We start from the raw sequence: 21,520 nt of genomic DNA on the forward strand, positions 1-21,520 counted from the left end.
CTCACATATAATTAAGGTGCACATTCCAGATTTTATTCAAGGTTATTTTTGTACATTGTGGTTTGACCATGTAGAAATTATAGCACTTTTTATACATAGACCCTTAATTAAGGGCACCGTAATGTTTGGGACTTTTGGCTTTACAGGTGTTTGTGAGTATGTTTAATTGCTTCATTGGTGCAGGTATAAGAGAGCTAGGCTTGCTTCTAAGCTTTTGATCACCTTTGGGGTCTGCAGTTGCCAGAGTTGTATCAGTGAAAGTTAAAGAAGCTATTATGCATTTATATTATGAGGAAAACAAGAATAAAGCAATGAGACATCACCCAAACCTTAGCATTATCAAAATCAACTGTTTGAAACATCATTAAGAAGAAAGAGTGTTCTGGTGAGTTCGGTAATTAGAAAGTACTGGTATTGCAAGGAAGACCTCCACTACTGATGACAGAAGAATTCTCATCATAATGAAGAAAAATCCCTAAAGTATGTCCGACAGATCAGAAACTCACTTCAGGAGGCAGATGTGGATATGTCAGTGATAACTGTTTGCAGAAGACTTCATGAGAAAAAATACAAAGGCTCCACTGCAAACCATGTTGTAGGTGGTATGCTTTGGTTCTTGGGCAGTTCCTTTACACCTCCACACTATGTTCTTGCCATCACTCTGATACAGGTTAATCTTAGTCTCATCTGTCCACAAGACCTTTTTCCAGAATTCTGCAGCCTCGTTTAAATACTTACTGACAAACTGCAATCCTTTCTGTGGCTAACTAGTGGTTTGCATCTTAAAGTGTCGCCTCTGTATTTCTGTTCATGAAGTCTTCTGCAGTTGTAGTCATTGACGTATCCAGACCTGCCTCCTGAAGAGTGTTTCTGATCTGCCAGATACACGTTTGGGGACTTTTCTTCATTATGATGAGAATTCTTCTGTCATCAGCAGTGGATTCTTCCTTGGATACCAGTAGCTTTGTGATTACTGAGTTTGGGGCGGCACGATTAGTGTAGCGGTTAGCACAATTCCTTTACTGCACCAGTGATTGGGACTGGGGTTCGAATCTCGTGCTGTCTGTAAGGAGATCTTTTTGTTCTCCTTGTGTCTGCATGAGTTTTCCCCGTTGGCTCCAGTTTCCTCCCACCATTCATAATGTACCGAAGGGTGTAGGGTAATTGAGTGTAAATTGGGCAGCATGCACTTGTAGGCTGAAATGGCCTGTTACCATGCTGCATGTATGTATATCTAAAATTTAATGTCTAAATTTACCAGTACACACCTTCTTAATGATGTTCCAAACGGTTGATTTTGATAATCCTAAGATTTGGGTGATGTCTCTTACTGTTTTATTCTTATTTTTAGCCTCATAATGGGTACTTTGACTTTCATGAGTCTGGTGCTCATGTTGAAAAATGGCAACTGCAGCCTCCAAAGGTGATCAGAAGCTTAGAAGCAAGCCTAGCTCTCTCAGACCTGCACCAATGAAGCAATTAAACATACCTGAGTGCTCACAAACACCAAATGTTCCAAACATTATGGTGCCCTGAAATGAAGGGACTATGTATAAAAAGTGCTGTAATTTCTACAAGGTCAAACAAAATGTTTACAAATAACCTTGAATAAAATCTGGAAAGTGCAATTTGATTTGATTACCAATATAAAATTGGAGCACAAGGGCAAATAAAGGAAAAAAAGTGTCTTTGTCCCAAACAATATGAAGGGCACTGAATATGGTATTAATATTTGTGAGATAATTTGAAATGTGCAGAATAAACTACAATGAAGTAACTAAGTAACCAAGGTTATTCGGGCAAGGTTTCTGCCGTTCTTCCAGCATAATCCTCCTCTTCACACTCAGCATCCAAAGGGCAGCATAAATAAACACAATGCTGTTATAGTGCCAGCGATCGGGACTGGGGTTCGGATCCTGTGCTGTACGCAAGCAGTTTATACGTTCTCCTCACATCTGCGTAGGATTTCTATGAGGGCTTCAGTTGACTCCCACCCTTCAAAACATAATGGCTTTGTAGGTCAGTTGGGTGTAATTGGGCAGTACGGGCTCGTGAGCCGAAATGGCATGTTACCTTGCTGTATATCTAAATTTTTTGAAATTAATTAACTTTAAATTTAAAAGGAGTCTCAGTGTTTGACATTACTTCAAATGAATGTATATTTCGGTACAGAATAGATGATGAAAACTTCTATAGCAACCAGAAAATGTACAGTTTATTTGCTGCACATAATTGAATATTATATAATTAAGATGGGAAAATTATCATCGTGTGATAAATTTTAAGTATTTAATGAAATTTCTCTGTCCAGTGTTCTCCATGGCCAGACATTTCCTACGTTAACAACACAGCGTCTCCTGGGTTTACAAGTTCACATGGCAGTTTCACCATAACTGAAGGGTAGGTCTCTTTATTGGCACATTCTTATCACCACAAGGTCCACGATTTGAGAGTTAATTTTTATTAGAAATTATTCATCTAATTTCAGGAATGGATCCCCTCATCATCAGCCTGACCCAGTTCCTGCAACCACTGATGTAAGTGGATTTTTCTAGCATTGAATATATGCTTTAGCTCTGATTGCAGTAAAGTTGGGAATTGCATCATTTTGTGTTCCTAACTAGGTGTTCACTGTTATTCCCATAGTTTGTTTAGTGTGATCAAATATTCCAACTCTGCATATCTTGTGGGGAGCTTGACATCAAAATGCATCCAGTTCTTGCCTGTACTTTGGTTTTCTGGAACTCCTGGCTGCTGTACTACCCAATGTTTGACTCCTGGGCAGCTGTATTTTTCCGATTTCTTTTCTCCTCCTTTCCCCTTGCACATCTAAAGTGAACAATTTGATCGATGTTTTGAAGGTATGTTATGGAGTTCTGTTGAAACTGAATACAGTTGTATCCCTGTTACCGGCACCTATGGGGATCGCGGATGCCAAATATGCAAATTTTCCGGTTGACTGAGACACTGTTACAATGCCTAACTAATACACTTGCATTAAGAATACACAGTTTAAAAGACAAAAGACAGAACAAAATGTAACGAAATTTGGAAAAAAAATCAGTATTGCAGTATTTAATTATGTAAAGTTCACTTCATTCAAGTAATACCCGTAACTTACAAAATATAAATTCGAACACCGGTTGCTGGCACTGTAACGGTGTTGCATTAGCCTCTACGCTAATTGTGCTGCCATCGTAATTAACACCCCTCCCCAAGTTTACAGATAAAACCTTACTCATATACCTAAAACAAATAAAGATTCTGACTAGGGAGACACTTTGGGAGAGTCGCCCCAGCACCAGTGGAATCAGCCGGCTTGTCATCCTGGGGGACACCGTTTTATTCAAACAGCTGCTGTGGGCAGGACATAACAGGGATGCTCCACTGGTAAATGTTTGTTCCCATCTTCACCAAGGGATTATGCATTGCTTCAGAGAACATTTACTTTTACAATTTTAAACTTTTATTTAAACTTTAATTTTATTTGTTTCCTTTTTTTTTAGTTTCTGTTTTTTTTTAATATTTTTTTATTTTTCACACTGAACCATATCAACCAAAATATATACAAATGTTTCTCCCTTTTTTTCCCCTCTACCCTCCCTCCCCCCTTCCCACCCCCCTCCAAAACCAATAAATATTCAACACATACAATGCAATAAAACCATTAAACAATATCATCACACAATGAAAATAAACAAGAAAAATGTGTCATCTACTTTTACACAAGTTGTTTTGTCTTCTTATCATTTTAGGGGGTGGAGGTCCAAGGCAAGCCTTCTCTGTTATGTTCCATGTACGGTTCCCAAATTTGTTCAAATAATGTGACTTTATTTTTTTTAATTATATGTTATTTTTTCTAATGGAATACATTTATTCATTTCCATGTACCATTGCTGTACTCTCAGGCTCTCTTCCATTTTAAAAGTTGACATACATTTTTTTGCTACTGCTAAGGCTATCATAATAAATCTTTTTTGCGCTTTATCCAATTTGAGGCCTAATTCCTTACTTATATTACTTAGAAGAAAGATCTCTGGATTTTTTGGTATGTTATTTTTTTGTGATTTTATTTAATATCTGATTTAGATTTTCCCAAAACCTTTTCACTTTCTTACATGTACTGTTGTTCCCATTTCCTTCTTACAGCGAAAACATCTATCCGATAATGTTGGATCCCATTTTTTTAAATTTTGGGGCGTGATATATAACCTGTGTAACCAATTATACTGTATCATGCGTAACCTTGTGTTTATTATATTCTTCATAGTTCCAGAACATAACTTTTCCCATTTTTCATTTTTTATCTTTATGTTTAAATCTTTTTCCCACTTTTGTTTGGGTTTATAGCTTATTTCATCATTTTCCTCATTTTCCTTATCTTGCAGCTGAATATACATGTTTGTAATAAATCTTTTAATTATCATTGTGTCTGTAATCACATATTCAAAGCTGCTTCCTTCTGGTAATCTCAGTCTGTTTCCCAATTTATCCTTTAAATAAGCTTTCAGTTGATGATATTCAAACATTGTACCATGAGTTATTCCATATTTGTACTTCAACTGTTCAAATGTTAATAAATTATTTCCTAAAAAACAATTTTCTATTATTTTGATTCCTTTCCTCTCCCATTCTCTAAAGGAAAGGTTATCTATTGTAAAAGGGATTAGTGGGTTTTGTATCAATAACAATTTTGGTATTTGGGTAATTCGTTTTTTTCCTTTCTAAATGGATCTTCTTCCTATATTAAGTAAATGATGCAATACTGGTGAGCTGTTATATTGCTTATAAAGTATATGTTCCCTATTTTATCTAGTTCTATCTTAGTCCAGTCTGGCTTTTCCCTTGTCTGGTAAAAATCTGATAAATACCTTAATTGTGCTGCTCTATAATAATTGTTAAAGTTTGGTAACTCCAAACCACCTTGGTTGTACCTCTCTGTTAATTTATCTAATGCTATCCTCAGTTTCCCCCCCCCCTTTCCACAAGAATTTCCTTATTATTCTCTTTAGTTCATTAAAGAATTTCTCTGTTAAGGGAATTGGCAACGATTGAAATAACTATTGTATCCTTGGGAAGACATTCATTTTAATGCAATTTACCCTCCCTATCAACATTAGCGGTAATTCTTTCCAATGTTCTAAGTCTTCCTGCAATTTCTTTATTAGTGGCTGATAATTTAATTTGTACAGGTGGCTTAAGTTATTATCTAACTTCATACCTAGGTATCGGATTGCTTGTGTTTGCCATTTAAATGGTGATTCTTTTTTAAATTCTGTATAATCTGCGTTACTCATTGGCATCACTTCACTTTTATTTGCGTTGATCTTATACCCCCCGATATTTCTCCATACTCCTTCAATTTCTTATGTAATTCTTTTATTGATATTTCTGGTTCTGTTAAGTATACTATGATGTCAGCTGCAAATAAGCTGATTTTACACTCCTCCTTTATTTTTATCCCTTTTATTTTATTTTCTGTTCTTATCAGTTCTGCCAATGGTTCTATTGCTAAAGCGAACAATGAGGGGGATAATGGACATCCCTGCTTAGTTGACCTACTTAATTTAAATTGGTTCAATACATATCCATTTACTATTACCTTCGCCAATGGTCCATTATATAATACTTTAATCCAATTAATATATTTTTCTGGTAGATTAAACCTCTGTAATACTTTAAATAAATAATTCCATTCTTCTCTGTCAAAGGCTTTTTCTGCGTCTGAAGCAACAGCCACTGTTGGCTTCTTATTTCTTTGAACTACATGAATTAGATTAATAAGTTTACAGACATTATCCGCTGTTTGTCTTAATAAATCCAGTTTGATCTTGTTTTACTATTTTTGGTACACAATCAGCCAATCTGAATGCTAATAATTTGACGCTGTTTACATCCGATACTGCACGGATGGCAGTCTCTTCAATCTGAGGCGCCTGCAAGCTCACACCAAGACACAAGAGAAACTTGTCCGTGAACTACTCTTTGCAGACGATGCCGCTTTAGTTGCCCATTCAGAGCCAGCTCTTCAGCGCTTGACGTCCTGTTTTGCGGAAACTGCCAAAATGTTTGGCCTGGAAGTCAGCCTGAAGAAAATTGAGGTCCTCCATCAGCCAGCTCCCCACCATGACTACCAGCCCCCCCCACATCTCCATCGGGCACACAAAACTCAAAACGGTCAACCAGTTTACCTATCTCGGCTGCAACATTTCATCAGATGCAAGGATCGACAACGAGATAGACAACAGACTCGCCAAGGCAAATAGCGCCTTTGGAAGACTACACAAAAGAGTCTGGAAAAACAACCAACTGAAAAACCTCACAAAGATAAGCGTATACAGAGCCGTTGTCATACCCACACTCCTGTTCGGCTCCGAATCATGGGTCCTCTACCGGCATCACCTACGGCTCCTAGAACGCTTCCACCAGTGTTGTCTCCGCTCCATCCTCAACATTCATTGGAGCGACTTCATCCCTAACATCGAAGTACTCGAGATGGCAGAGGCCGACAGCATCGAGTCCACGCTGCTGAAGATCCTGCAACCGTGACTGCCTGTCCCGCATCGGACTTGTCAGCCACAATCGAGCCTGCAGCTGACGTGGACATTTAAACCCTCCATAAATCTTCGTCCGCGTAGCCAAGCCAAAGAATTATTGCTGTCTTACATGAATCTGGCAAGTTTTGCGTTTCTTACTTTTGTGTTCATTACTTCCAGGAGAGGAGAAATTAATAACTCTTTAAATGTTTTATAGAATTCTATTGGGAATCCATCCTCTCCAGGCGTTTTATTGTTCGGCAGCTTTTTTTAATATATCCTGTACTTCCTGTATTTCAAATGGTTTTATCAGTTTGTTTCATTCCTCTTCTTGCAATTTTGGCAGTTCAATTTTAGCTAAAAACTCTTCTATTTTATCATCTTTCCCCTCGTTCTCAGTTTGGTATAATTGTTCATAAAATTCCTTAAAGTTCTCATTAATCTCTATTGGATTAAATGTAATTTGTTTGTCCTTTTTCCTTGATGCCAATACAGTTCTTTTAGCTTGTTCTGTTTTAAGTTGCCAGGCTAATATTTTGTGTGTTTTTTCTCCTAGTTCGTAATACTTTTGCTTTATTTTCATTATGTTCTTCTCCACCTTGTACGTTTGTAATGTTTTGTATTTTAATTTTTTTTGTCCGCCAATTCTTTTCTTTTTATATCATCCCTTTTTGCTAGTTCCTTTTCTGTCATTACTATTTCCCTTTCCAAGTGATCTATTTCCCGATTGTAGTCCTTTTTCATCTTAGTTTTATAACTTATTACCTGCCCTCAAATGAAGGCTTTCATTGCGTCGCATAATATAAATTTGTCTTTCACTGATTCGGTATTTATTTCAAAATATGTTTTAATTTGGCATTCAATAAACTCTCTAAATTCCTGCCTTTTAAGTAGCATGCAGTTCTTGGTGGGATGTCCTCCAGTTCTATTGCAAATAACAGGGGTGAATGATCAGATAGTAATCTAGCTTTATATTCAGTTTTCCCAACTTTCCCTTTAGTATGGGCCAACAACAAAAACATACCAATCCTTGAGTATGTTTTATGCCTACTCGAATAATATGAGTATTCCTTCTCTCTTGGGTGCTACCTCCTCCATATATCCATAAGTTTCATTTCCTGCATTGATTTAACCATAAATTTGGCAACTTTATTCTTTTTACTAGTCTTTTGTCCAGCTTTATCCAACATTGGATCCAAATTAAAGTTAAAATCCCCTCCTATCAATATACTTCCTTGTGTATCTACAATCTTCAAAAAAATAACTTGCATAAACTTTTGATCTTCCTCATTAGGTGCATATATATTGAGCAAATTCCATAATTCTGAATATACCTGACACTTTATCACTACATTCCTCCCTGCTGGATCTGTTATTTCCTCCTCTATTTTGATTGGTACATTTTTATTAATTAATATAGCTACACCTCTATCTTTTGAATTATATGATGCTGCCGCTATGTGGCCTACCCAGTCTCTGTAATTTATTATGTTCCACTTCAGTTAGGTGCATTTTCTGCACAAATATCTATTTTTTCTTTTTTCAGTAAATTTAATAGCCTCTTCCTTTTCATTTGGTTATGTATTCCATTAATATTTATAGTCATATAGTTCAACGTGGCCATCTCATATCCTGTGTACACCTCATTTCCGCTTCCTCACCACCACCATCCCCCTTTTCCCCATTTTCATCTCTCAGTTTTCCCTTTTTAAACACATTTAAAACATAAAATACTCCAACAACTCCCACTTCCAATATTACCTTAACCCCAAATAACCAAATAAACCCCCCCCCCCGAGTTGCCCCTTATCCCTTGCCGGTCAACCACAACTCCCCTTTCCATTTGGATTGCGATCCTGCTTGCAAGCATCAACTGATTTCTTAGTGACAGTTATTCTCTCCCCCCCCTCCCCAACGCCCCCCAGAAAACACTTTTTTTTACAGATAGAACAAAGTTCTCCTTTTTCCCCATACTTCCTTCCTTTCCTCCTTTTTCCCTTCTTTAGTTCTTTACATATACATTGTTTTTACATCCTTATATATATTTTATTGCCATTCTTCATTCTTATTACATCTCTTCATCTCTCCTTCTGTCTTGCAAGCATTCTGCAAATTCTTGTTCTTCCTCCGGATCCGAGAACAGTCTTCCCCAGGGATAAATATTTTAAGCATAGCTGGACGTCTTAACATGAAGTTATAACCTTTGTTCCATCGGATCTATTTTGCTGTATTAAACTCCTTCCTCTTCTTTAAGAGTTCAAAACTTATGTCTGGGTAAAAAAATATTTTTTGACCCTTGTATTCCAATGGTTTAATGGATCTTGGTTTTTGATGTATCTTTGGTTTCGGAGCTAGTGTTCTGTGTGACCCTTTCTATTTCCATTCCTTCCTGTATTTCTGTCATACCAAAGACCTTCGGGATCCATTCTTTTATAAATTCCTTCATATTTGTGTCTTCTTCATCTTCCTTTAGGCCCACTATTTTTATGTTGTTTCGCCTACTATAATTTTCCAACATATCAATTTTCTAAGCTAACAACTCTTGTGTCTCTTTAATTTTTTTTATCACTTTCTTCCAATTTTCCTCTTAAGTCGTTTACTTCCATTTCTACAGCCGTTTCTTGTTCTTCCACATTTTCTACTCTTTTCCCTATTTCTGTCATGACTAGTTCTAATCTTTGCATTTTATCTTCTGTTCTTTTCATTTTTCTTTTAATTGCACTAAATTCTAATGACAACCATTCTTTTAATGCTCTAATTTGTTATTCAAAAAAAGCTTTATCTATATTCTGTCCATCTGTTTTATCTTCTATCTCTCTGTAAAGTTCTTGGTACTCTTCTTTTGAGTTTCAGGTTGATTGAATTCCAGATAATGGAGAATCTACTGTATATTGCCTCATGAGCATTCTCTTTGAAAGTTTTTGGGTCTTCTGGTGTTGTTCTGTGACCAATTACATATCCTTTCCTATTTTGGAATCAAGTTCCCATGGCTAATTAGTAATTCAAATGTCCATAGAACTATAAAACATTACAGCACAGAACCAAGCTCTTCAGTCCTTCTAGTCTGTGTCGAACTATTTTTCTGCTTAGTCCCACGGACCTGCACCCTGTCCTTAACCCTCCAAACCCTCCCATCTTTGTGCTTGTCCAAATTCTTTTTAAAAAAACTTTATTTATTCAGAAAAAATGTAAAATATAGATATTAAAGTATAACAATACAAAACATTTTCTCCTTATATACCCCCAAAAAGCCAATAGGAGCAGTATTAATTATTATTATTATTAGCTGCCGGAGAGAGAGCCATTCTCATCTATACCAAACTATTTTATTTCCAAACCCATCCAAATTCTTTGTAAATGTTAAAATTGAGCCTGCATTCTCCACTTCAGTTGGCAGGTTGTTCTACACACCCACCACTGTGTGAAGAAGTTTCCCCTAATATTCCCCCTAAACTTCTCCCCTTTCATTCACCCTTAACCCATGTTCTCTGGTTTGTATCTCACCTAACTTCAGTAGAGAGAGCCTACTTGCATTTACTCTATCTATACTCATCATAATTTTATATACCTCGATCAAATCTCCCCTCATTCTTTTACGCTCCAGGAAATAAAGTCCTATCTTATTTAACCTTACCCTGTGTCTCAGTTCCTGAAGTCCCAATAAATCTTCTCTGCACTCTTTCAGTTTTATTGCTATCTTTCCTGTAGTTAGGTGACCAAAACTGCACACCATAGTTCATATTTGGCCTCACCAATGTCTTGTACCACCAGAACATCCCAATACTCAGTACTTCCATTTATGAAGGCCAATATGCCAAAAGTTCTCTTTACAACCAGATCTACCTACCACGGTTAGCATGTCAGTTAGCACAATGCTATTACAGCATCAGTGATCAGGACCAGGGTTCAAATCCCACGCTGTCCGTCAGAAGTATGTATGTTCTCCCTGTGTCTACGTGGGTTTTCTCTGGGGGCTCCAGTTTCAACCCCCACCGTTCAAAATGTACCTTATGTTGTAGGTCAATGGGTGTAATTGGGTAGGATGGGCTTGTGGGCCAAAAGGGCCTGTTTCCGTGCTCTATGTCTAAATTTAAAATATTATTTTAAAATGTAATGAATTCTTTTTTAATTACATATTTTTACCTGTGACGCCACTTTCAGGGAAATATGTACTGTATATGTATTCCCAGATCCCTCTTCAGTATGTCCTTTCTTGGTTTGTCCTGCCAAAATGCAACACCTCACACATCTGCACTAAATTCCATCTGACATTTTGCAGCCTATTTTTCCATCTAGTCCAGATTGCTCTGCAAGCTTTGAAACCTTTCCTCATTGTCCACAACACCTCCAAACATTGTGTCATCAGCAAACTTGTTTTTTTTTGTGGAAAATTTTATTTATTAAATCGTGATAGATTTGTTAAACATAAAATAACAGATACAACTTAAAAAGGACAAAATACATACATGATATTTTTATGTATATTTAAAAAAACAAAAAAAAACACTGACAACCCCCCATCCCCTACCCTAACCCACTCACCCTACCCACCCCCCCTCTAATCTACCCCCAAAAAGAAAAAAGAAAGGAAGAAAGAGGAGATCACATAACATAAAACTCATCAATTAATTACCATTGTTTGGAGCAACACCACTAATGCACGGAAAGGGGATTTAATAATTCTACCTCGTGTAATCCGAATACGGGCTCCAAGTTTTACCATAAAAGGAATAATTATTACGTAAATTATATGTAATCTTTTCCAATGGAATACAAGATCTCATCTCCATATGTCATCTCTGAATACTAAAATTAGTCTCATTTTTCCAAGTAATTGCCAAACATTTTCTAGCCACAGCTAAAGTCAATCACAAAAAAGGCAATTTGAAATTTATTTAATTTTAATTCTAAACTCAACCTTTTAATATTACCCAATAAAAATACTAAAGGATCTAATGGAAGTTTCACTTTGAAAATAGCTTCTAAAAGTTCCTTAAATCTATTCCAAAAGGGTTTCACCGTCTCACATAACCAAGTAGAATGTAAAAAAGAATCTACCTCCTTATGACATCTAAAACATAAATCCGAAGAAATAAACTTATATTTCCTTAATTTCTCCGGAGTTACATAGAAGATAGGAGTAGGTCATTCGACCCTTCGAGCCTGCTCCGCCATTCAACGAGATCATGGCTGATCTTAAAGTTCAGTACCCCGTCCCCGTCTTCTCTCTACTGAAGAAATAGATCTAATTCCCTCTTAAATATATTTAATGAACCTGCCTCTACTGCCCTCTGTGGCAATGTATTCCACAGATTCACCACCCTCTGGGTCAAGAAATTCCTCCTCATCTGGTCCTAAATGGTTTGCCTATTATCCTCAAACCATGGCCCCGGGTTCTGGATTTTCCCATCCTTGGAAACATCCCATCTGTATCCATTCTGTCCAGTCCTGCCAGAATTTTATATGTCTCTATGAGATCCCCTCTCAATCTTCTAAACTCCAGCGAGTACAATCCCAATTTGCGCAATCTTTCCTCATAAGTCATTCCTGCCATTCCAGGTATCAGCCTGGTGAATCGCCTCTGCACTCCCTCCATTGCAAGAACATCCTTCCTTAGATAAGGTGACCAAAACTGCACACAATACTCCAGGTGTTGTCTCACCAAGGCCCTGTACAGCTGCAGTAAGGTATCCTTGTTCCTATACTCAAACCCTCTTGATATGAAGGCCAACATACCATTTGCCTTTTTAACCGCCTGCTGTACCTGCATGCTCGCCTTCAAAGACTGATGTACAAGTACCCCTAGGTCTCTCTGCACTTCCCCATCTCTTAATCTATTGCCATTCAAATAGTAATCTGCCCTCCGGTTTGTATTACGAAAGTGGATAACCTCACATTTATCCACATTGTAGTGCATTTGCCATGTATCTGCCCAGTCTCTCAATTTATCCACATCACACTGGAGCTTCCTGACCCTCTCTTCCGTGCACACAACCCCTCCTAGCTTAGTGTCATCTGCAAATTTGGAGATATTACATCCAATCCCCTCATCCAGATCATTAATGTAAATTGTGAACAGCTGGGGTCCCAGTACAGATCCCTGTGGCACCCCACTGGTCACCGCCTGCCACTCAGAAAACGAGCCATTTATCCCAACTCTCTGTCTTCTACCTGCCAGCCAGTTCTCAATCCACATCAATACTTTTCCCCCAATCCCATGAGCCTTGATTTTGTAAGCCAGTTGTTTATGCAGGACCTTATCGAAGGCCTTTTGGAAGTCCAGGTACACCACATCCACTGGCTCTCCCCCATCTATTTTACCTGTCACCATCTCAAAGAATTCCAATAGTTTTGTCAAGCATGATTTACCTTTTGTAAATCCATGTTGACTCCGTCCGATCCCTTCTCTGCTAGTCATATGCTCCGCTATTGTATCCTTAATAATGGATTCCATCATTTTGCCCACTGCTGATGTAAGGCTCACCGGCCTATAATTCCCCGCTTTTTCTCTACCCCCCTTTTTAAATAGTGGGGTAACATTAGCTACCCTCCAATCCATGGGTACTGATCCTGAGTCTATTGAGTTCTGGAAAATATTTCTTAAAGCATGTGCTATCTGAATGGCCACTTCCTTAAGTATCCTAGGATGTAGATTATCAGGCCCTTGGGATTTATCTGCCTTCAATCCCATCAATTTCCCCAAGACCATGTCCTTAGAGATACTGATTTCTTTCAGTTCCTCCCTTGCATTAGTCTCTATGTTTCCCAACGTCCTTGGGAGGTTATTTGTATCCGCTCTTGTAAAAACAGAACTAAAGTAAGAATTTAATTGGTCTGCCATTTCCTTATTCCCCATTATATATTCCCCTGATTCCGACTGCAAGGGACCTACTCTGGATTTCACCAATCTTTTCCTCTTGACATATTTATAAAAGCTTTTGCAGTCGGTTTTTATATTTGCCGCAAGCTTACTTTCGTAATTTATTTTTGCTCTCTTGATTAATCCCTTTGTCCTCCTTTGGTGTATCTTGAACTGCTCCCGGTCTTCGGTTGTGGTACTTTTTTTGGCCAATTGATATGCTCTTTGGACCTAATGCTGTCTCTAATTTCTCTTGTTATCCACGGTTGAGTCACCTTTTTTGGTTTATTTTTATGCCAAACCGGTATAAACGATTTTTGCAATTTCTCCATTAGATCTGTGAATGCTTTCCATTGTCTATCCACAGTCAACTTCCCCATAAACACCACCCAATCAATCTTACTCAACTCCCGTCTCATACCATCATAATTCCTTTTATTTAAATTCAGGACCTTAGTCTCGGTTTTAATTTCATCACTCTCCATGTCGAGTGAGAATTCGATCATATTGTGATCGCTCCTACCCAAAGGGCCTCGTACAACAAGGTTGTTGATTAGCCCCTTATCATTGCATAATACCCAATCTAAAATGGCCTGCTCCCGAGTTGGTTCCTCGACATATTGGTCTAGATAACCGTCCCATAAACATTCAAGGAATTCCTCCTCCTCAGTATTTTTACTAATTTGGCTAGTCCAATCTATATGCAAATTAAAGTCTCCCATGATGACAGCTGTTCCCTTATTGCACGCTTTTCTAATTTCTCTTTTAATGCCTTCCCTCACCTCTCTCTACACTACTATTTGGAGGCCTATATACCACCCCCACTAATGTTTTCCGCCCCTTGCTATTCCTCAGTTCTACCCATATAGATTCCGCATCTTCCGAGTTGATATCCTTCCTGTCAATCGTGTCGGTCCCTTCTCTCACCATCAATACTACCCACCCCCTTTTCTTTCTTGCCGATTCCTCCTAAATATCGTATACTCCGGGATGTTAAGTTCCCAGGCTTGCCCACCCTGCAGCCATGTTTCTGTAATCCCAATCAAATCATATTTGTTTATCTCAATTTCCACAGCTAATTCATCTACCTTGTTCCGAATGCTTCTTGCATTCTTCAGATTTGCTTCTTTCACCCTCCTTGCTCTTTCTGATTTTTTACTTTCGCTGCCTAACCTAACTTTTCCTGTTTTATCTTTTCTGTCCTTTGCCCTATCATACAGGTTCCCACCCCCCTGCCAAATTAGTTTAAACCGCACCCGACAGCTGTACCAAACCTAGCTGCCAATATATTGACCCCTTTTGCGTTTAGGTGTAACCCATCCTTCTTGTAGAGGTCATGCCTTCCCCAAAAGAGATCCCAATGATCCAAGAAGCCAAAACCCTGTCCTTTACACCAGCCCCTCAGCCACACATTCATTTTTCTTAACCTTCCATTTTTGTCCTCAGTTGCACTTGGCATAGGTAGCAAACCAGAGATCACCACCCTGGCTGTCCTATTTCTTAGTTTCTGTCCTAGCTCTCTGTAATCCTTTTTCAGTACTTTTCCAAGGAAGACCTCCTCTACTGATGACAAAAGAATTCTCATTATAATAAAGAAGAACTCCCCAAACATATGTCCAACAGATCAGAAACATGCTTCAGGAGGCAGTTGTGGATATGTCTGCAGAAGAATTCATGAACAGAAATACAATATTCATGACAAAATGTGATAAGGGGAGAGGTGAGAATTGAATTTGGCTGTGTGAAAGGAGACAAAGGGAAAAGAGGGAAGTTGATGGTGGGGGGGGGGGGGGTGGTGGTTTAAATAAGTCCGGGAAGTCGATATTAATGGCATCTGGTTGGAGGGTGCCCAGTCAGAAGATGAGGTGTTGTTCCTCAATTTGCAGGTGGTTTCATTCTGACAGTGAATGAGACCATGGACAGACATGTCATCAAAGGAATGGAGTGGGTAATTGAAATGGGTACCCACTGGGAGATCCATACTATTGTAGCAGACAGAGCTGAGGTGCTCAACAGTGATCTCCCAGTCTGCACCCAGTGTCTGATGTAATGGAGACCACAACGGGAGCTCTGGATGAATTAGATGACCCCTGCAGATTCACAAGTGAAATGTTGCTTCACTTGGAAGGACTGTTTGGGGCCCAAAATGGTGGTGAGGGAGGAGGTGTGGGCACAAGTGGAGCATCCCTGTGGTCACCTCTCCCCATCTCTTATCCAATTAACACCTTTTGTTGGTCTGGACTCCTCCCCTAGTCAGTATTGCTTTTTCTTTGCTTGTTCCTTGAAGAAGGGCTTAAGCCCTTTATCTCCTATGGACGCTGTGAGACCATCTGAGATCCTCCAGCATTTTGTGGTGTTTTTACAATAATTATCAGCACCCTATCCACGGTCGAAGAGAGTTCGATAGATTTGGTTTTCTTGCAGCGAGTATTAATTAAGGAATTAATGTCAGCAATTGACATCTAAATTTTATATGTACATCTTCTTGATGGAAATTAACATAAATGCCATTGTATAGGACTACTCATGTATAGGACACCATTGGAATATCCACCTAAACTTCCTTGCCCCCACCTCAAAAGAAAATCTGCACTTATTGCTGGCTAGTGAATGCTGTTAATAACCAAATCACAATATTTTAATAACAAATGATCATTTAAAGGTTTATATTTTATTTGGATATTTTAAAATAAACCACCATCAGGCTGTTTAAAGCCTGTACAGAGCCGACAGCAGTCAGAGCAGTATGGACCCCGCGGGGGAGTGCTAAGACTCGCAAATAACTAATGGGACATGTACGAGTTTGCGTCGGAGCAGGCAGGAAGATGGCAGTGGTGTTGAGACTTCAACGACAAAGTAAATTTTTAAAGACCTGTTGTATAGGATGACCCTGATTTAAAGATGAAATTTTTAAGTTTGGAGGACCATCCTACACAACGGCATATACAGTAGGTTCTTTCTGAAAATTCAGGTTTGGCCTTGTCATGCTTCTGTCCATTAATTCGGTTGGATTTCTGCTAGATTCAGTAAGTGATTTTTGTTATGTTACATTTTTCCTCAGTGTACACAATGGAAACTGTATGACCAGGTATATGGGCATTGAAAGTAAAAAAAAATACATTTTATAGTTTTTTTTCCAAAAGTTTACAAGTGACTTTTTCTCATCAGACATTAGGGTCATTTCGGAAGTGGGGTTGTCAAGAATTGTCGGTGTCTCCTGTGTCTGAAAATCAGGTAGGCTTTTCATTATTGGGTGGGACTTTTGTCTGGTCTTGATAAAGTATTTTTGTTTAAAGACCCACAAATGCTGCTGTGAGCACACTTTCCTTGTGACTTCCCATAAATTCCCATAATCAGATTCAGATTTATTGTCAGAGTACATACATGACATCACATACAACCCTGTGGGTGAGCCAGAATTACCAGTTATTGGTAGTGCAAAAAATAAACTGCACAATATACACATGTAAACAAATAAAGAAATGTAAACAAGCTGTGCAAAACAGAGAGAAAAAAATCAATAAAGTGTAAAAGTAAGAGTCCTTAAATGAGTCCCTGATTAAGTTTGTTGTTGAGGTGTTTGATGGTGATGGGGTAATAGCTGTTCCCGAACCTGGTGGTGTGAGTTTTGTGGCACCTGTACCTTTTTCCTGATTGTAACAACAAGAACAGAGCGTGACAGAGCATGTCTTGGGTTATGTGGATCCTTGATGATTGCTGCTTCTCTCTGATGGTTGCGTTCCTGGTAAATGTTCTCTCAGGGTTTTGCCTTTGATGTTCTGGGCTGTGACTACTACCTTTTGGAGGGCTTTACATTCAGGGGTATTGGCGTCCCCATACAAGACCATGATGCAGCCATTCAGCACACTTTCCACCACACATCTGTAGAAATTTGCCAGGGTTTCCGATGTCATTACCAAATCTCTGCAAACTCCAGAGGAAGCAGTGCCATTAGTGTGTTGGATCCAGGAAAGATCCTCTAAGATAGTGACTCCCAAGAACTAAATTTGCTCATCCTCTCCACCTCCAATCCGCCAATGATCACTGGATCGTACACCTCTGGTTTCCCCTTCCTGAAGTCAACAATCACCTCCTAGGTTTTTGTGACATTGAGGGCAAGGCTACATGAGAGTGTATCTGTTTATTCAGACCAATATATCTGAGGATTGACTTGCTATTTTTGTTTTTGTAGAATCTGTTGCCAACAGCCACACCACAGGATGCACAGCAGTGGTTACATAGAAATCGATTTTCTCCATACTGCAGGCTCTTCGCAAACTTCTCTGGTACCCTTTCTTATTAACTCTTTGAGATGAACATTTTTCAAAATTTTGGACAGTGCAGTTAGCGTAGGCTTTAGCTCAACGCTATTATGGCACCAGCAATTGGGACCAGGGTTCAAATCCCGCTCTCCCTGTGTCTATGTGGGTTTTCCCCAGGTGCTCCCGTTTCCTCCCACCGTTCAAAATGTACCGTTGTAGGTTAATTGGGTGTAATTGAGCGGCATGGTCTTGTGGGCCAAAAGGGCCTGTTACCATGCTGAATGTCTAAATTTAATATTATCTAGCTGCTGGATTGGAACTCGTTCTCTTGGATCTCGGTTTAGATTCGATTGGGCCAGATGGAAGTAGTCTCCACACACTGTGCCACTGTATAGGACGACCCCAGAATTTCTACCCAGAATGTTGGTTTTGAGCGATGCCCTTTGAATAAGACAACCCCCCAAAAATCTGGCACTTACCGCTGACCAGTGGATGCTGTTAAGAGCCGAATCACAATATTTTAATAACAAATGATCATTTAAAGGTTTAAATTTTATTTGGGTATTTTAAAGTAAACCACCGTTGGATTCTGTAACAGGCTGTAACAGGCCTGAGCAGAGCTAACAGCAGTCGGAGCGGGCGGGTGGATCCCGCGGGGGACCACTGAGACTTTGCAAATAACTAACGGGGCATGCGCAGGATTGTGTCAGAGTCGGCGGGAAGATGATGGCGGTGTTGAGACTTCACCACCAAAGTAAGAATTTTAGATCCAGATTCTAAGGTGAAATGTTAAATTTCTAAGGATTGGCACATACAGTATGATAAATTCTCTGTAGCATCTCACATCCACAATGCACAAGTGCCAATTTGTATTATGACATTTAATTGGAAACTTGAGATTTCAATTGGGATACGTATCTGAGACTAAGGCAAAGTTTACGTGGGAGAAGCACAATGCTTTATCAGCTGTTAAGTGTTTTTCTTCTCTAAAATGAACAGGCCAAATTAAGGATCTTAATGGACATGGTTCCACCTTATTTGAACGAGGAAGAGGGAAGTAAACTAATGGACTTCAGAATCAGAATTCATGTTCATGAACAATTCATGAAATTTGTTGTTTTGTGCCAGCATCATGGTGCAAACATTTATTTAAGCCACCTTACAAAAATATATAAAATGACAGCACAAAAAGTCAAAGTCAGGCAGTGTCTTTGGTTCATTGATCATTCAGGAATCTGATGGCAGTGGAGAAGAAGCTGTCCTTGGGCCGCTGAGTGCTCTTCATCTGACTCCAGTACATCCTTCCCGATGTTAGCAGAGTGAATAGGGCATGGTCTGGGTGGTGGGGGTCCTTGATGATAGAGGCTGATTTCTTAAGATGCTGCCTCTTGTAGATTCCTTGATGGAGTGAAGACTGGTGCCCGTGATATCACTGGCTAGTCGAGTGAAATGTTCAGTTATAGTTAATAACTAATTCAAATCTTTAGGTTTTAGTAGGAAGGCAAAGTGACTGGAGGGAGGGAAGGAATTTCAGTTTTGGTGTTCAATGGAAAGATTAAGTTGAAGTAGAGATAATGAGTCAAATCAAGTTTATTGTCATGTGATTGTTCAAGTACAACCTGAGTTCTCCGGTCCGCGGTGCAAAACACACAGTCGCACAGCCAGACATAACACACAAACAGACAAATAATACATATGCAGAACAAATATTTCATCAATACAAACAAATAAATATTGTTTCATGAATATGAAGTCTTGGATGGTTAGCGAGCAGTTCCTTTGGTTGTTTAGCATTCTCACAGCCCATGAGAAGAAGTTGTTCCTCAGCCTGGTGGTGCTGGCTCTGATATTCCTATATCTCTTCCCCAATGGGAGCAGCTGAAAGATGCTGTGTGCTGGGTCGAAAGGTCCTCGATGATTTTGCGGGCCTCTTCAGACAATGATCCCGGTAAATCATGCCCATTGGGGGGAGGGAGACTCCAATGCTCCTCTCTGCCACTCTTACGGTCCTCTGGGTTGACTTCCATTACCGTAGATATTCATGTGTATTACAGCAAATGCCCCACTCCTTCAAAACTATGACAGGAGTTGCATTGGAATTCTTTGCAAATGTTTGCTGCTCTGCCAGTTGTGAGGTTCTATTGCTTGTATTCACAGGTGGAGATCTGCTAAAACTGACCAGAGACGATGTGATCCAGATCTGTGGCCCTGCAGATGGGATCCGACTCTTTAATGCTCTGAAAGGGAGGCAAGTTAATCAGTTATACCTTGTAGTTTATCTTTAAATTTTAAACACTGAAATGTTAGTGGATTATGTATTCTCAATCTACGGTTGCATAGGCAGGTCGGATACGATAGTGCCCTCCATAATGTTTGGGTCAAAGACATTTTTTTTTCCTTTATTTGCCCCTGTGCTCCACAATTTTAAATTCAAGATTCAATTTATAGAACCACAGAACACTACAGCACAGAAAGAGGCTCCTTCAGCCCTTCTAGTCTGTGCCGAATCATTTTGCTACCTAGTCCCACTGACCTGCACCCAGTTCAAAGCCCTCCATAATCCTATCCATGTATCTGTCCAAATTCTTCTTAAATGTTAAAATTCAGCCTCAGCTGGCAGCTCGTTCCACACTCCTACCACTCTCTGTGTGAAGAAGTTCCCCCTCGAGTTCCCTCTAAACTTTTTCCCTTTTGCTCTAAACCCATGTACCCTGGTTTTTATCTCACCTACCCTCAGTGGAAAAAACCTATCTACATTTACTCTGTAGAGGAGGTTACCAAGAAGGTATATGAAGGAAAGGCTGTGGATGGACTTTAATAAAGCCTTTGACAAGTTCCCACATGGGAAGATAGTGCAGAAGTTTATGACACTAGGTATCCATGGAGAAGTTGTAAACTGGATTCGTAATTGGTTGTGTGGGAGAAAACAGAGAGTGATAGTGGATGATTGCTTCGCAGACTGGAAGCCTGTCACTAGTGGTGTGTCTCAGGGATCTGTGTTGGGACAATTGTTGGTTGTTGTCTGGATGATAATATGGTAAATTGGCCAGCAAGTTTGATGATGACACAAAGATAGGAGACACCGTGAACTGCTTGCAGAGGGATCTGGACCAACTGGGAGAATGGACCAAAAAATTGGCAGATGGAATTTAATGCAGACAAGTTGAGATGATGTATTTTGGAAGGGCAAACCAAGTTAGGACATACAGAGTAAATGATAGGGCAACTGAGGGAGTGTGGAGGAGCAGAGAGATCTGGGAATACAGATACATTGTTCCCTGAAGATGATGTCGCATGTGGACGGGGTTGTAAAAAACACTTTTGGCATCTTAGCCTTTATAAATCAAAGTATTGAGTATAGGAATTGGGATGATACGTTGAAGTTGTTTAAGACATTGGCGAGGCCAAATTTGGAATATTGTGTGCAGTTCTGGGCATCTAACTGTATGAAGGATATCAATAAGATTGAAAGAGTGCAGAGAAGATTTATTAGGATGTTGCGGGGTCTTCAGGAGTTGAGATACAGGGAAAGATTAAACAGGTTAGGACTTTATTCCTTGGAGTGAAGAAGAATTAAGAGAGATATAGACAGAATGGATGTAAGTAGGCTTTTTCCACAGAATGGGGGAGATAAATACAAGAGGTCATAGTTTTAAGTTGAAAGTGGAAAGGTTTAGGGGGAACATTAGGGGAAGTTCTTCACTCAGAGAGTGATGGGAGTGTGGAATGAGCTGCCATCTGATGTAGTGAATGCGGCTCGATCTTTTGTTTTAAGAATAAATTGGATAGATACATGGATGGGAGATGTCTGGAGGGTTATGGAATGGGAGTTGGTCAGTGGGACAAGTGAGATGATAGTCGGC

At 39.3% G+C, this 21,520-nt stretch overlaps 1 protein-coding gene across 2 annotated transcripts in view; it reads left to right on the forward strand.

Annotated features, from left to right (window-relative positions):
• tfcp2 (transcription factor CP2) overlaps window positions 1-21,520 on the forward strand; it is a 118,651-nt gene that overhangs the window by 67,099 nt on the left and 30,032 nt on the right. For both annotated transcript variants that reach the window (XM_069906541.1, XM_069906542.1), the window contains exons 8-12: window positions 2,312-2,400; window positions 2,489-2,537; window positions 16,564-16,629; window positions 17,588-17,681; window positions 19,815-19,905. In XM_069906541.1, the coding sequence (XP_069762642.1) occupies window positions 2,312-2,400; window positions 2,489-2,537; window positions 16,564-16,629; window positions 17,588-17,681; window positions 19,815-19,905 (389 nt within the window). The remainder of the gene's footprint in view (window positions 1-2,311; window positions 2,401-2,488; window positions 2,538-16,563; window positions 16,630-17,587; window positions 17,682-19,814; window positions 19,906-21,520) is intronic.

Source organism: Narcine bancroftii, chromosome 12 (genome assembly GCF_036971445.1).
Source record: "Narcine bancroftii isolate sNarBan1 chromosome 12, sNarBan1.hap1, whole genome shotgun sequence".
NCBI lineage: Eukaryota > Metazoa > Chordata > Chondrichthyes > Torpediniformes > Narcinidae > Narcine > Narcine bancroftii.